Source organism: Thalassophryne amazonica, chromosome 16 (assembly GCF_902500255.1).
Source record: "Thalassophryne amazonica chromosome 16, fThaAma1.1, whole genome shotgun sequence".
Taxonomy (NCBI): Eukaryota; Metazoa; Chordata; class Actinopteri; order Batrachoidiformes; family Batrachoididae; genus Thalassophryne; species Thalassophryne amazonica.
In genome coordinates, this window is record NC_047118.1 from 58,562,594 (window position 1) to 58,579,725 (window position 17,132).

A 17,132-nucleotide genomic window follows, 5' to 3' on the forward strand; every position below is an offset into this window, starting at 1 on the left:
TGATATGACGGTCCACTATCACCTGGGGCAACCTGTCAACGTGCGTGTGCTCACCGCAGCCCATCGCAACAGCGATATATGTTTTTATGTATGTTCACGTGAAGACAGCAAGCAGACACACGCACATCACAATGGACAGTTGAAAGTTCATGTCCATCCAAACACAGTACGTGTTTCCCACCCGTAACGTCCAGAAGCACAGATCCAACAGCACCCGCTGTGGGTGGACACACCCCCTGTCAGTTCAGCGCACACACCAACACACCATCTGTACATCAATATATCAGCAGCTCATGCAAGTGCGCCCCCCCCCAAACACCACATGTTTACGGATGGGGGGAAGCGCAACACACACGTGATTCACACGCATGGCACATGTGTGTGCGGTGGAAGCCAACACTCTAGCACATCACGTGTGTTGCTGTTTTGCAAAGCCACAGTCGTGGGGCACTTAGAAAAATTTCACATCCAGCTCGACAGTGATCGTCTGCTGACTGTTTTCGTGATCACAGTGTGAATGGCCACACATTTTCTAAGTGGCACATGAGTTTTGTTAGATGTTCGTGCGTGTCAGCTGGAATTTGGCCGACACCTGTCGCAAGAGGGTTCAATGGGCTCGCACAGACCACACTCTGTCTTTCAGCCGCTGGTGTGTGCAAATAGTTGTAGCAACAGGTGTACGAGGCGTTCAAAGCAGTTACGAATTTACACGTTTTGCATACGATTCTTGCTAAATGCGCACTTCGACCGAATTCGCACTATGTGTTAAGGGGCCCTTAGGTTTGTGTGTTAGGTTTAGGGTTAGGGTGGACTTTAGAAAATACCGATGGCAAATACAGTGTGCAGTTTGGGATAAAGTTGAGTCAATCATAGAGACAATATCTGTCTGTCTGTCAGTTCCTCAACCCTATCTCTAAACCTAGTCCCAATCCTAAACATAAACATAACCATAACCCCAGCATTAACCTAAATCTAAATCCTAACCATTAACACCATGCCCAAACCATTAACTACAAAACAACCCAAATAATTTAGGATTTATTGTATTTTTTAACTAAAATGTAAATCTTTACACTTCTTAGGGCTGGATAACTGATAAACCAGTGCATGTAAAGAGAATCTATCTTCTTTAAACTAACCCTGATCATACTAACACCTTCACCCCAGCCCTAAAGTTAAGGTCTGGCTTAGTGTTTACTCAGTACAATAAAGGAAACACCTAAAATGCTTCACAAGTCTTCATCAGCCCATCACTACCTCCAACCATATGTTTTTAAATAACTGAAGCCGATGCTGTATTTTATGTAAAAGTGAAAAAAGCACACAGTTTCACAATCCTGTTACAGATCCTGAGACTGATTGGTGCTAGTGCTTGTCCTCAGATTCTGTAGCCTGGATATTGTAGACTCTCAGGTTAGGATGGCAGTCCAACCTGGGTTACTTCCCCCAGCCACAGTACACAGTTACAGCTGGTGGTCTCTGACAATGTACATGAGGTATCTTTTCCAAAGCACAGACAGGTAGCATAACCAGGAATGGAACCCAGTTTTAGCCCAATCAATCAATCAATCAATTGTTTTATATAGTGCCAAATCACAACAAACAGTTGCCCCAAGGCGCTTTATATTGTAAGGCAAGGCCATACAATAATTATGTAAAACCCCAACGGTCAAAACGACCCCCTGTGAGCAAGCACTTGGCTACAGTGGGAAGGAAAAACTCCCTTTTAACAGGAAGAAACCTCCAGCAGAACGAGGCTCAGGGAGGGGCAGTCTTCTGCTGGGACTGGTTGGGGCTGAGGGAGAGAACCAGGAAAAAGACATGCTGTGGAGGGGAGCAGAGATCGATCACTAATGATTCAATGCAGAGTGGTGCATACAGAGCAAAAAGAGAAAGAAACAGTGCATCATGGGGGGACCCCAGCAGTCTACGTCTATAGCAGCATAACTAAGGGATGGTTCAGGGTCACCTGATCCAGCCCTAACTATAAGCTTTAGCAAAAAGGAAAGTTTTAAGCCTAATCTTAAAAGTAGAGAGGGTGTCTGTCTCCCTGATCTGAATTGGGAGCTGGTTCCACAGGAGAGGAGCCTGAAAGCTGAAGGCTCTGCCTCCCATTCTACTCTTACAAACCCTAGGAACTACAAGTAAGCCTGCAGTCTGAGAGCGAAGCGCTCTATTGGGGTGATATGGTACTACGAGGTCCCTAAGATAAGATGGGACCTGATTATTCAAAACCTTATAAGTAAGAAGAAGAATTTTAAATTCTATTCTAGAATTAACAGGAAGCCAATGAAGAGAGGCCAATATGGGTGAAATATGCTCTCTCCTTCTAGTCCCCGTCAGTACTCTAGCTGCAGCATTTTGAATTAACTGAAGGCTTTTTAGGGAACTTTTAGGACAACCTGATAATAATGAATTACAATAGTCCAGCCTAGAGGAAATAAATGCATGAATTAGTTTTTCAGCATCACTCTGAGACAAGACCTTTCTGATTTTAGAGATATTGCGTAAATGCAAAAAAGCAGTCCTACATATTTGTTTAATATGCGCTTTGAATGACATATCCTGATCAAAAATGACTCCAAGATTTCTCACAGTATTACTAGAGGTCAGGGTAATGCCATCCAGAGTAAGGATCTGGTTAGACACCATGTTTCTAAGATTTGTGGGGCCAAGTACAATAACTTGGTACAATAACTCATGTCCACTCACATACCTGTCTCGCAATGTTGATTATAATTTTTTAAAATGTCCTACAACCACCCCGAGATCCAGATCAATACCAAATTCCAATGCATTCTTCCTTGTCTTATGCCCACTGATTAAGCATTGAGACCTGAGGATCCTCGGTTCAAATCCCAGCCTGACTGGAAAATCACTAAGGGCCCTTGGGCAAGCCTTAAGCCCATAGTTGCTCCTGGTGTGTAGTGCGCGCCTTGCATGGCAGCAGCCTGACATCGGGTGAATGTGAGGCATTATTGTAAAGTGCTTTGAGCTTCTGATGTAGATATAAACGCACATATATAAATGTCGTCCATTTACCATTCCATTTATTTGCCCCACCACTCCACCGTGTTTCAGGAACACTTGTCTGTTGGGTGCTGCCACCTGGTGACAGCATAAACACCACATGGAAGCCCAAATGACTGAGTGTATTTCTTCAATCATCTTACCCCGTCCTGTACCAATGGGCTTTGCAGATAACCTCTCTGGTTTTCTCAGGATCGTCCCAGTACTCATGCATCACACAAGTGCCTCTGACCATCAGCTCTCCTGTGATGCCCAGTGGGACAATCTCCCCCGTAGAGGGATCGACCACTTTCGCCTGTGATCAGACACTGAGATCAGTCACAGTGTTGAGAGAGAGCAGTGTATTAGAGCACAGGACGTACCTCAGTGTGGTTCATGATACATCCACAAGTATTGAATTTTAGGTCCTCATTGTCCAGTGGGAATCCCAAAAATGAGACAGGACTGGTCTCAGTGCTTCCATAAGCAATCTGTTAAAAATGACAAACACATTTTCATATCCTGAAGAACACAACGTGCCAGTGATGCTTCAAATCTGTGAGTTGCAGAAGGAAAAACAAGAATGATAAAGAATGAGGTAAAGCAGCATCTTAAACTGGACAAAGAGCTCACCACAGCTTCTTTGATGTTCATGTCCGTCTTCAGTCTTCTCACAACCTGTGGAGGACAGGCAGAACCTCCAATAATCCCTAAAGGAGGACAGCACAAAGAAACACCTTGTAACATTCAATTTCACTGTATTTAGAATAACAGATTCTGATTTGATTAAAGTGTAGGTAACAACAAAAAATGTGCACAAATAATCAATAAAAATGATGAAATGTTGATATTTTAAAAAATCCTGAACAGTAAAAGTCTATAATAAGTGTGCAGGTGAAGGATAAACAACAGCTATCTGAAGCCTGCACTATCTGAAGCCGTTCAAGCCCAAATCAATTGCAGACACAGAGGAGGTCAAGCTTTTTTCTGATGATTTTTTTTCTAGTGTGGAGCTTTTTTTTTTTAAGTCCAATCTGAACGTGTATCTGAATAAGCTGTGGAGGACACAGCCGTATGGTTTTGAACCTTATTTAGATGACAATGAGTAAATAAGTAAATAATATAGTAGTCTTACCTGTCCGCTTCAGTGAGATCATCTTCACAGACTGATGAAAACATATCCACATGAAACCTAATTTTGGAAAACAATGTCTGAAAATAATTTAATTCCTTGTCCTGGCTGAAGAAAAGTCCCTTTATCACACTGGCAGTTTGGTGCCAGGTTACAGCACCGGCACAGGTGTAATCTGTTAATTACATCTGCATCTGAGGGTCCTCTACCTCCACTGGGCCGTTTTGTGCTGCAAGTTCAAAGACTCGCAGCACCTCATACTCTGCATGTGATAAAATTATCCCATGATCCACAAAAAAATAAAAAATCATAAAATAATGTGAAAATACTCAGTTTTGCCTCTGTGGGGAGTGGAGATGACGCACAACACCGTGCATGTATGCTCATTAATATAAGTGTTCCACCTGGCAATCAGAAGGGCTCTGCCTCCCAGGCTTAACTGTTCTGACACATATAATATCGTGCATCACCAACCCGAACCACTCAGTGGAATCGGAGCTGTCAGTAGCCTGTAAAAATCCATACATTTGCCGCATCATTGTTCAAGCCACAGTATTCAAACAGTGTGAAAAAAGTGCCGCTGGTCTACATTTCATGCACGTGATCCTTAGGAAACTGAAACCAGCTGACTCCACCTGCAAGTGTTTTAATAAAAACTTGCAGCAAGCTCATCCAGCCAGCATAACTCCAGGAATGAAGCACTTAAACACAGAAATATGTCTGGTTGTTAACCAAACAAATGGGGCTGTTCATTAAAAGGTTCTCGCGCTGATCCTTCTTCTCCAATGTTGTGACTCACACGGAAGTTCCTGGTTTATAGTGGTGTGCAATTCAAAATCCGAATATTTATCTCTTCAGTAACCACACACCAGGAAAGCATTCATTTCAAACTGTTGTTTAATTTTAGTCTTAAATATTAAAAAAAAACATTACATATCATGTTACCTACACTTTAAGGATCACTTCAACTCATTTACCCGCTTCAGCTGATGACAGGTCATACTGATGCAGTTGTTGTTGGTTTATCAAGTCAATGAACATTGTGGGAGTGCCGTAGATAAATGTGCACCTCAGGAAAAAACAAAAACATGCATGTCAATTATAGGACACACTCTTTGATACATGAAAGTCAAGAAGAAACTGGGTTCGCACTTCAGCAGGACCAAACAGATAAATTAAACTAACATGTTATGACCCCTTCACACAGTGTTAAGTTTGGATGACATTTGGACGAAAACAGCACGAAACAGTTTGAAATTAGCACACAAAACATCACGCCGACGGGCAGGCGTGCACGAACCCGATGCGAGAGTTTGTGCACGTGCAGGAACAGTGCCAGATGCAGCACATGGCGGCGCTTATGTGGTATAAATAAAAAATAAAAACCAGTCAGTACGTGTGGAACCACATGGTCCCGCTTATGTGGTATAAATAAAAAAATAAAAACAGCAAAACAGCGCAAAAGTATGGAGCCCTGGAAGTGTCATCACAAAATGTTTTGCATGTGGAGAAAATGCGCACGTTTTATTATATTGTGCACGCGTTTTATAATATTGTACGCACGTATTATTCCTTTAACTTTAACTAGTAATGACTTCATGACTTTCTTTGCTAATAAAATTTTAACTATTAGAGAAAAAATTACTCATAACCATCCCAAAGACGTACGAGGGCTGTCAATAAAGTTACGGTCCTTTTTATTTTTTTCAAAAACTATATGGATTTCATTCATATGTTTTTACGTCAGACATGCTTGAACCCTCGTGCGCATGCGTGAGTTTTTCCACGCCTGTCGGTGACGGTCATTCGCCTGTGAGCACTCCTTGTGGGAGGAGTCGTCCAGCCCCCTCGTCGGAATTCCTTTGTCTGAGAAGTTGCTGAGAGACTGGCGCGTTGTTTGATCAAATTTTTTCTAAACCTGTGAGACACATCGAAGTGGACACGGTTCGAAAAATTAAGCTGGTTTTCAGTGAAAATTTAACGGCTGATGAGAGATTTTGAGGTGATTCTGTCGCTTTAAGGACTTTTCACGGTGCGAGACGTCGCGCAGCGCTCTCAGGCGGCGTCGTCAGCCTGTCCAAGCTGAAAACCTCCACATTTCAGGTTCTATTGATCCAGGACGTCGTGAGAGAACAGAGAAGTTTCAGAAGAAGTCGGTTCAGCATTTTATCCGGATATTCCACTGTTAAAGGAGATTTTTTTAATGAAAGACGTGCGGACGGGTCCGCGCGTCGGGACGCAGCTGCCGCGACGCTCCGCCACAGGAAAAACACCTCTGTTGAAAGCCTTAAGGACAAGTTGGAACATGTCCTGCCTGTTAAACAATTTCTCATATACTCACTCCACTGAAAGCCATCAAAAGCCGCCTGGATTTTACAAATGGTTATCAACACGGAGGTTGTTTTTCCTGTGCCGCCGCACCGCGTCGGCTGCGTCCCGACGCGCAGATCCGTCCGCACGTCTTTCATTAAAAAAAATCTCCTTTAACAGTGGAATATCCGGATAAAATCGTGAAACCGACTTCTTCTGAAACTTCTCTGTTCTCTCACGACGTCCTGGATCAATAGAGCCTGAAATGTGGAGGTTTTCAGCTTGAACAGGCTGATGACGCCGCCTGACAGCCCTGCACGACGTTTCGCACCGTGAAAAGTCCTTAAAGCGACAGAATCACCTCAAAATCTCTCATCAGCTGTTAAAATTTCACTGAAAACCAGCTTAATTTTTCTAAACCGTGTCCACTTCGATGTGTCTCACAGGTTTAGAAAAAATTTTGATCAAACAACGCGCCAGTCTCTCAGCAACTTCTCAGACAAAGGAATTCCGACGAGGGGCTGGACGACTCCTCCCACAAGGAGTGCTCACAGGCGAATGACGTCACCGACAGGCGTGGAAAAACTCACGCATGCGCACGAGGGTTCAAGCATGTCTGATGTAAAAAACATATGAATGAAATCCATATAGTTTTTGAAAAAAATAAAAAGGACCGTTACTTTATTGACAGCCCTCGTATCGTTATCTTTGGCTGCTTTCAGTGATGCCGGTATTTGGTTAGACTCTTTCTCTCCAATTGTTCTGTCTGAGTTATTTTCATTAGTTACTTCCTCCAAACCATCAACATGTCTATTAGACCCCATTCCTACCAGGCTGCTCAAGGAAGCCCTACCATTAATTAATGCTTCGATCTTAAATATGATTAATCTATCTTTGTTAGTTGGCTATGTACCACAGGCTTTTAAGGTGGCAGTAATTAAACCATTACTTAAAAAGCCATCACTTGACCCAGCTATCTTAGCTAATTATAGGCCAATCTCCAACCTTCCTTTTCTCTCAAAAATTCTTGAAAGGGTAGTTGTTGATCATCTGCAGAGGAATGGTCTATTTGAAGAGTTTCAGTCAGGTTTTAGAATTCATCATAGTACAGAAACAGCATTAGTGAAGGTTACAAATGATCTTCTTATGGCCTCAGACAGTGGACTCATCTCTGTGCTTGTTCTGTTAGACCTCAGTGCTGCTTTTGATACTGTTGACCATAAAAGTTTATTACAGAGATTAGAGCATGCCATAGGTATTAAAGGCACTGCGCTGCGGTGGTTTGAATCATATTTATCTAATAGATTACAGTTTGTTCATGTAAATGGGGAATCTTCTTCACAGACTAAGGTTAATTATGGAGTTCCACAAGGTTCTGTGCTAGGACCAATTTTATTCACTTTATACATGCTTCCCTTAGGCAGTATTATTAGATGGCATTGCTTAAATTTTCAATTGTTACGCAGATGATACCCAGCTTTATCTATCCATGAAGCCAGAGGACACACCACCAATTAGCTAAACTGCAGGATTGTCTTACAGACATAAAGACATGGATGACCTCTAATTTCCTGCTTTTAAACTCAGATAAAACTGAAGTTATTGTACTTGGCCCCACAAATCTTAGAAACATGGTGTCTAACCAGATCCTTACTCTGGATGGCATTACCCTGACCTCTAGTAATACTGTGAGAAATCTTGGAGTCACTTTTGATCAGGATATGTCATTCAATGCGCATATTAAACAAATATGTAGGACTGCTTTTTTGCATTTGCGCAATATCTCTAAAATTAGAAAGGTCTTGTGTCAGAGTGATGCTGAAAAACTAATTCATGCATTTATTTCCTCTAGGCTGGACTATTGTAATTCATTATTATCAGGTTGCCCTAAAAGTTCCCTGAAAAGCCTTCAGTTAATTCAAAATGCTGCAGCTAGAGTACTAACAGTGACTAGAAGGAGAGAGCATATCTCACCCATATTGGCCTCTCTTCATTGGCTTCCTGTTAATTCTAGAATAGAATTTAAAATTCTTCTTCTTACTTATAAGGTTTTGAATAATCAGGTCCCATCTTATCTTAGGGACCTCATAGTACCATATCACCCCAATAGAGCGCTTCGCTCTCAGACTGCAGGCTTACTTGTAGTTCCTAGGGTTTGTAAGAGTAGAATGGGAGGCAGAGCCTTCAGCTTTCAGGCTCCTGTCCTGTGGAACCAGCTCCCAATTCAGATCAGGGAGACAGACACCCTCTCTACTTTTAAGATTAGGCTTAAAACTTTCCTTTTTGCTAAAGCTTATAGTTAGGGCTGGATCAGGTTACCCTGAACCATCCCTTAGTTATGCTGCTATAGACTTAGACTGCTGGGGGGGGTTCCCATGATGCACTGAGTGTTTCTTTCTCTTTTTGCTCTGTATGCACCACTCTGCATTTAATCATTAGTGATTGATCTCTGCTCCTCTCCACAGCATGTCTTCTTCCTGGTTCTCTCCCTCAGCCCCAACCAGTCCCAGCAGAAGACTGCCCCTCCCTGAGCCTGGTTCTGCTGGAGGTTTCTTCCTGTTAAAAGGGAGTTTTTCCTTCCCACTGTTGCCAAGTGCCTGCTCACAGGGGGTCGTTTTGACCGTTGGGGTTTTTCCGTAATTATTGTATGGCCTTGCCTTACAATATAAAGCGCCTTGGGGCAACTGTTTGTTGTGATTTGGCACTATATAAATAAAATTGATTTGATTTGATGTTTTAAGCATCATTTGAGTAAAACAAGGGCACGATCTACTTAAACGTGGCCACAATTTGTAAAACGTGCACTCAATTACTCAATATTGTCTTGATACATAAATGCTGGCAATTAGTCAACAAACCAGGAGACAGTGTAATACATTTCCTAATTAGAAATGGATCTGGTCAGGGTATATCATGGTTTGGGTGCACAAGGACATATAGAGAAATCTTGCTACCCAGCATGGCATCATCTGGAGTTTAAGCACATTAAAAAGGATGCTGAGGGTGAAGCGTCTCCCCGTCATGAGGATGACAATTTAAGTCATATTATGGAGTTCATTTTGAACTAAAGGAAAACATGCACACATTTTATTAATTCGAGGGCTCAATTAAAGGAAAATGTGTGCACGTTTTATTAATTTGTGGGCTCAATTAAAGGAAAACGTGTGCACGTTTTATTAATTTGTGGGCTCAATTAAAGGAAAACGTGCCAGGTGCAGCACATGGCACCACTTATGTGGTATAAATAAAAAAAAAAAAACAGCTGGTACCTGTGGAACCACATTGCGCCACTTATGTGGAATAATTTTACATTTTTTTTAAAGAGAAAACACACCACCCACTGGACGTGAACTCACATTTTTCAAAAGCTCCGATTACCAGTCAGCGACTTTACCACTGAGCTACGGATCTGTTCTTTGAAAGCTGTGGGAATCTGCCTCATATCAGGAAAAACATGGAAGTATTACAAAAAAAGTTAAAATCGCATACCATATAAAAATACTGCATTCATCAACTGAGCAATACAAATATGATCCATCTGTTCCTCTATAGATGACCCGTGGTCACAGACATACAGTCATGAAATGACATGAATGAGGAGTTCACTCGTCTCATTCATGTCCACATCTGCTGGTGCATCTCCAACCGGACACGCACGCGTGTCTTGTGGACGATGTACCGCAGGACACCGCGTCATGCGGAACAGAGCTCACATGGGTGACGTGACAGTGAGATCGTCTGCTGCGTGTTCTGATCTGACGGTCTGTTTCATCCTGGGAGCAGCCTGTCCATGTGTGCGGCGTGTGCGCGCTCGCTCACTGCAGCACATCGCCACAGTGATATATGGTTTTATTTATGTCCACTTGATAACAGCAAACACACACACGTGCATCACAGTGGGCAGTTGTTTGTCCATGTCCGTCCAAACACAGTACGTAGTGTCCAGCTGGACTATCCAAATCCACAGATTTCCACAGCTGCTTCAGTGAGAGGACACACCTCCTGTCATCTCAGCGCACACAACCAAAGTTACACCTCGTGTGGGACTTAGACAATTTCTCTGCAAGTACGAAGGTTGTCTGCAGTCTGTTAACATGCCAAGAGTGCGACTGGCCACACATTTTCTAAGTGCCATGCGAGCGGTGTTAGGTGTTCGTGTGTGTCACCTGGAATTTGGCCGGCACCTGCCGCAAGAGGGTGCAATGGGTTTGCACAGTGCACACTTCGTCTTTCAGTGGCTTGTGTGTGTATATAGTTGTAGCAACAGGTGTACGAGGCGTTGGAGGCAGGGACGACATTACATGGTTTGCACACGATTCCTGCATCATGCACACTAAGTGTGCACTTCGTCCAAACTTCGCATTATGTATGAAGGGGCCTTTAAAAAGGTTGTTCAACAGATGCCGTCACACAAATCATTTTGCTGCTTGCAGAACTGTGCAAAGGAACAAAGATGATGGGAAACAAGAAGTATTTACCTGCTGGATTAAACAAATCCTGGTCCACACCCTGATGTGGATCAGGATTTGTTAAGACGACCTTCCACAAATTGTCAGAACTGCTTATTTTGGGTTAAGGTTGAAGTTGAGGTTTGAATTTGAGGTCGAATTAGGTTTGGTGTTCTTTTTATCCAGTTTTGACAAAACAGCATTAAAAAAAGTTTTTGGACAAAATCAATAATCAGATGGACACAGATTGCTGCACTAGAAATCGATATACATAAATGGCTACTTTTGTCTTTCTGTCTGTCCTGGAATAGGCTCTAAACTACACAAGGTGAACTCCCCAAAGTTACATATTCTGAACCACCATGACATGGGCTACAACCTGGTACTATTTTCAAACAAAAAAAAAAGTAATATTAAGACAACATATTAACAATAATCTGTACATACGTTGAACCATATGTACCCTCAGTGGCAGTTCAATTCAATTCAATTCAGTTTTATTTATATAGCGCCAAATCACAACAAACAGTTGCCCCAAGGCACTTTATATTGTAAGGCAAGGCCATACATACTTACGTAAAAACCCAAAGGTCAAAACGACCCCCTGTGAGCAAGCACTTGGCGACAGTGGGAAGGAAAAAACTCCCTTTTAACAGGAAGAACCTCCAGCAGAACCAGGCTCAGGGAGGGGCAGTCTTCTGCTGGGACTGGTTGGGGCTGAGGGAGAGAACCAGGAAAAAGACATGCTGTGGAGGGGAGCAGAGATCAATCACTAATGATTAAATGCAGAGTGGTGCATACAGAGCAAAAAGAGAAAGAAACACTCAGTGCATTATGGGAACCCCCCAGCAGTCTAAGTCTATAGCAGCATAACTAAGGGATGGTTCAGGGTCACCTGATCCAGCCCTAACTATAAGCTTTAGCAAAAAGGAAAGTTTTAAGCCTAATCTTAAAAGTAGAGAGGGTGTCTGTCTCCCTGATCTGAATTGGGAGCTGGTTCCACAGGAGAGGAGCCTGAAAGCTGAAGGCTCTGCCTCCCATTCTACTCTTACAAACCCTAGGAACTACAAGTAAGCCTGCAGTCTGAGAGCGAAGCGCTCTATTGGGGTGATATGGTACTATGAGGTCCCTAAGATAAGAAGGGACCTTATCTCAGTTGTACTCCAGCACAAATCTCTCAGCTTTAATAGCTAGCCGCTGGCCCTATGCATATATGCAGGAGCTCAGTAGCCTGCCTACTGCTATAAACAGAGCCCAGACTCCTGGGCTATCTGCTGCTGGCTGCTGGCTAGCACACATAGCGTGGGTGTGCATGCCAGCTTGGTTGTATAACCAAGCAGATTCAAATATCCCCCTTGATATGAATGCATCCTTTCTCTGCACATGCTGCACGTGGGTGCTACAAACTTGTTTGACTCTCCTTGAAAAGATTTGAACAACTCTACAAACTTTAGTGTTTTCAGACCTGTTTATAGCAAAAACAAATGTGAGTATTCTGTCATTTACTGACTAATCATATACTGAACATTTTGATTCTAAGAATATAAATACACAATTCAATGCAAAGTAACTTTCTTCCATGTGCTTTGTTATCCCATACTCCCCTCTACCAATATTACACCCATGATATTTGACACCATGTGTGAATGAGTAGATATGCCATCCTACTTAAAAAATAGTCCTTAAATCTGGTTTAATCATTATAGCAATATGCACCCTCAAATTGATATTTTTCTGTACTTAATGGCCAATACTGCGTTATGTTTATCAACTTCAAAATAAATACAGGGTAAACTCTTCATAATGCTGTCCTCAGGAACAAGGATTTAGACCTGCAGATAAGGTGCCAGCTCAGAGATGTAGATGGGTTCTCCCCATGCCAGGCATTAGTGGCTGAGGGGGGGGTCAATCCACATGAATTTTGATAAAACTTATACACAATCACTATGATATAATACTTATCAGAATACAGCCTATTCCTTCTTGGAATGAAGGTTTTCACTCTTAGCAGAGAGCTTTCAACCACAGGCTGTAAATTAAACTTTAAAAGTTTACTGGATAAATATCAAGCTTTGTCTTTTCTTGCAATTTGTACATGTATTTCTAAACATTTGCACATTTTCTAAAAATAAAGGTGTAGAGTGTACATGATGTGTATCACTTGCCTAGCGTTGATCATAATGTATCAGGCAAACGCATTTTCTGTATCACAGTGGCACTCTGCAGATCATTTGAAAAAGTGATGTAGTTCTAACTGCTGATGGGGCAGCACCCTTTCAATCAGCCAGTAAGCGGGCATAGAGCCTGTGTTCTCCAATGGTGCGTTGTATATAGGCTGCTCATTATGATGTAAATATCATCAATTAAATTTTGTTATTTATCACTCTTCACACTTGCTGTCCTATTATAATCAATCAATCAATCAACTTTTTTCTTGTATAGCGCTAAATCACAACAAACAGTTGCCCCAAGGCGCTCCACATTGCAAGGCAAGGCCATACAATAATTATGAAACACAGTCTACGTCTAAAGCAACATAACCAAGGGATGGTCCAGGGTCACCCGATCCAGCCCTAACTATAAGCCTTAGCGAAAAGGAAAGTTTAAGCCTAATCTTAAAAGTACAGAGGGTGTCTGTCTCCCTGATCTGAATTGGGAGCTGGTTCCACAGGAGAGGAGCCTGAAAGCTGAAGGCTCTGCCTCCCATTCTACTCTTACAAACCCTAGGAACTACAAGTAAGCCCGCAGTCTGAGAGCGAAGCGCTTCTAATGGGGTAATATGGTACTATGAGGTCCCTAAGATAAGATGGGACCTGATTATTCAAAAACCTTATAAGTAAGAAGAAGAATTTTAAATTCTATTCTAGCATTAACAGGAAGCCAATGAAGGGAGGCCAACACGGGTGAGATATGCTCTCTCCTGGCTAGTCCCCGTCAGTACTCTAGCTGCAGCATTCTGAACCAACTGAAGGCTTTTTAGGGAACTTTTAGGACAACCTGATAATAATGAATTACAATAGTCCAGCCTAGAGGAAACAAATGCATGAATTAGTTTTTCAGCATCACTCTGAGACAAGACCTTTCTGATTTTAGAGATATTGCGTAAATGCAAAAGGCAGTCCTACATATTTGTTTAATATGCGCTTTGAATGACATATCCTGATCAAAAATAACTCCAAGATTTCTCACAGTATTACTAGAGATCAGGGAAATGCCATCCAGAGTAACGATCTGGTTAGACAACCATGCTTCTAAGATTTGTGGGGCCAAGTACAATAACTTCAGTTTTATCTGAGTTTAAAGCAGGAAATTAGAGGTCATCCATGTCTTTATGTCTGTAAGACAATCCTGCAGTTTAGCTAATTGGTGCGTATCCTCTGGCTTCATGGATAGATAAAGCTGGGTATCATCTGCGTAACAATGAAAATTTAAGCAATACCGTCTAATAATACTGCCCAAGGGAAGCATGTATAAAGTGAATAAATTGGTCCTAGCACAGAACCTTGTGGAACTCCATAATTAACTTTAGTCTGTGAAGAAGATTCCCCATTTACATGAACAAACTGTAATCTATTAGACAAATATGATTCAAACCACCGCAGCGCATGCCTTTAATACCTATGACATGCTCTAAATCTCTGTAATAAAATTTTATGGTCAACAGTATCAAAAGCAGCACTGAGGTCCAACAGAACAAGCACAGAGATAAGTCCACTGTCCGAAGCCATAAGAAGATAATTTGTAACCTTCACTAATGCTGTTTCTGTACTATGATGAATTCTAAAACCTGACTGAAACTCTTCAAATAGACCATTCCTCTGCAGGTGATCAGTTAGCTGTTTTACACTACCCTCTCAAGAATCTTTGAGAGAAAAGGAAGGTTGGAGATTGGCCTATAATTAGCTAAGATAGCTGGGTCAAGTGATGGCTTTTTAAGTAATGGTTTAATTACTGCCACCTTAAAGGCCTGTGGTACAGAACCAACTAACAAAGATAGATTGATCATATTTAAGATTGAAGCATTAAATAATGGTAGGACTTCCTTGAGCAGCCTGGCAGGAATGGGGTCTAATAAGCATGTTGATGGTTTGGATGAAGTAACTAATGAAAATAACTCAGACAGAACAATCGGAGAGAAAGAGTCTAACCAAATACCGGCATCACTGAAGCAGCCAAAGATAACGATACATCTTTGGGATGGTTATGAGTAATTTTTTCTCTAATAGTCAAAATTTTGTTAGCAAAGAAAGTCATGAAGTCATTACTAGTTAAAGTTATGGAATACTCAGCTCAATAGAGCTCTGACTCTTTGTCAGCCTGGCTACAGTGCTGAAAAGAAACCTGGGGTTGTTCTTATTTTCTTCAATTAGTGATGAGTAGAAAGATGTCCTAGCTTCACGAAGGGCTTTCTTATAGAGCAACAAACTCTTTTTCCAGGCTAAGTGAAGATCTTCTAAATTAGTGAGACGCCATTTCCTCTCCAACTTACGGGTTATCTGCTTTAAGCTACGAGTTTGTGAGTTATACCACGGAGTCAGGACACTTCTGATTTAAAGCTCTCTTTTTTCAGAGGAGCTACAGCATCCAAAGTTGTCTTCAATGAGGATGTAAAACTATTGACAAGATACTCTAACTCCCTTACAGAGTTAGGTAGCTACTCTGCTCTGTGTTGGTATATGACATTAGGAACATAAAGAAGGAATCTATCCTTAACCTAGTTACAGCGCTTTCTGAAAGACTTCTAGTGTAATGAACTTATTCCCCACTGCAGGGTAGTCCATCATGGTAAATGTAAATGTTATTAAAAATGATCAGACAAAAGGGAGTTTTCAGGGAATACTGTTAAGTCTTCTATTTCCATACCATAAGTCAGAACAAGATCTAAAAATAGATTAAAGTGGTGGGTGGACTCATTTACTTTTTGAGCAAAGCCGATTAGAGTCTAATAATAGATTAAATGCAGTGTTGAGGCTGTCATTCTCAGCATCTGTGTGGATGTTAAAATCGCCCACTATAATTATCTTATCTGAGCTAAGCACTAAGTCAGACAAAAGGTCTGAAAATTCACAGAGAAACTCACAGTAACGACCAGGTGGACGATAGATAATAACAAATAAAACTGGTTTTTGGGACTTCCAATTTGGATGGACAAGACTAAGAGACAAGCTTTCAAATGAATTAAAGCTCTGTCTAGGTTTTTGATTAATTATAAGCTGGAATGGAAGATTGCTGCTAATCCTCCGCCCCGGCCCGTGCTACGAGCATTCTGACAGTTAGTGTGACTCGGGGGTGTTGACTCATTTAAACTAACATATTCATCCTGCTGTAACCAAGTTTCTGTTAGGCAGAATAAATCAATACGTTGATCAATTATTATATCATTTACCAACAGGGACTTAGAAGAAAGAGACCTAATGTTTAATAGACCACATTTAACCTGTTTTAGTCTGTGGTGCAATTGAAGGTGCTATATTATTTTTTCTTTTTGAATTTTTATGCTTAAATAGATTTTTGCTAGTTATTGGTGGTCTGGGAGCAGGCACCGTCTCTACGGGGATGGGGTAATAGGGGGATGGCCAGGGGGAGAGAAGCTGCAGAGAGGTGTATAAGACCACAGCTCGCCTCCTGGTCCCAACGCTAGATAGTCACAGTTTGGAGGATCCCAAAAATTGGCCAGATTTCTAGAAATGAGAGCTGCTCCCTCTAAAGTGGGATGGATGCCGTCTCTCCTAAACAAGACCCAGGTTTTCCCCAGAAGCTTTGCCAATTATCAATGAAGCCCACCTCATTTTTTGGACACCACTAGACAGCCAGCAATTCAAGGAGAACATGCGGCTAAACATGTCCACTCCCGGTCTGATTGGGGAGGGGCCCCAGAGAAAACAACAGAGTCCGACATTGTTTTTGCAAAGTTACACACCGATTCAATGTTAATTTTAGTTACCAAATTTACGCTTAGCCTTAGCCAGCAATTTCAAATGTCCTTCGATGTCGCCTGCTCTGGCCCCCGGAAGACAATTGACAATGGTTGCTGGTGTCGCTAACTTCACATTTCTCAAAACAGAGTCGCCAATAACCAGAGTTTGATCCTCGGCGAGTGTATCGTCGAGTGGGGAAAAACGGTTAGAGATGTGAACGGGTTGACGGTGTACACGGGGCTTCTGTTTAGGGCTACGCTTCCTCCTCACAGTCAACCCAGTCAGCCTGCCTTCCCCGACTGCACGGGGTCTGCC

The 17,132-nt window shown here is 42.0% G+C and overlaps 1 protein-coding gene across 1 annotated transcript in view; it reads right to left on the bottom strand.

Annotated features, from left to right (window-relative positions):
- LOC117528444 (medium-chain acyl-CoA ligase ACSF2, mitochondrial-like) overlaps positions 1 to 17,132 on the bottom strand; it is a 75,405-nt gene that overhangs the window by 8,786 nt on the left and 49,487 nt on the right. Inside the window, 4 exon segments of the mRNA XM_034191069.1 lie at positions 3,174 to 3,325; positions 3,393 to 3,500; positions 3,643 to 3,719; positions 5,119 to 5,212. Coding sequence (XP_034046960.1) covers positions 3,174 to 3,325; positions 3,393 to 3,500; positions 3,643 to 3,719; positions 5,119 to 5,212 — 431 coding nt within the window.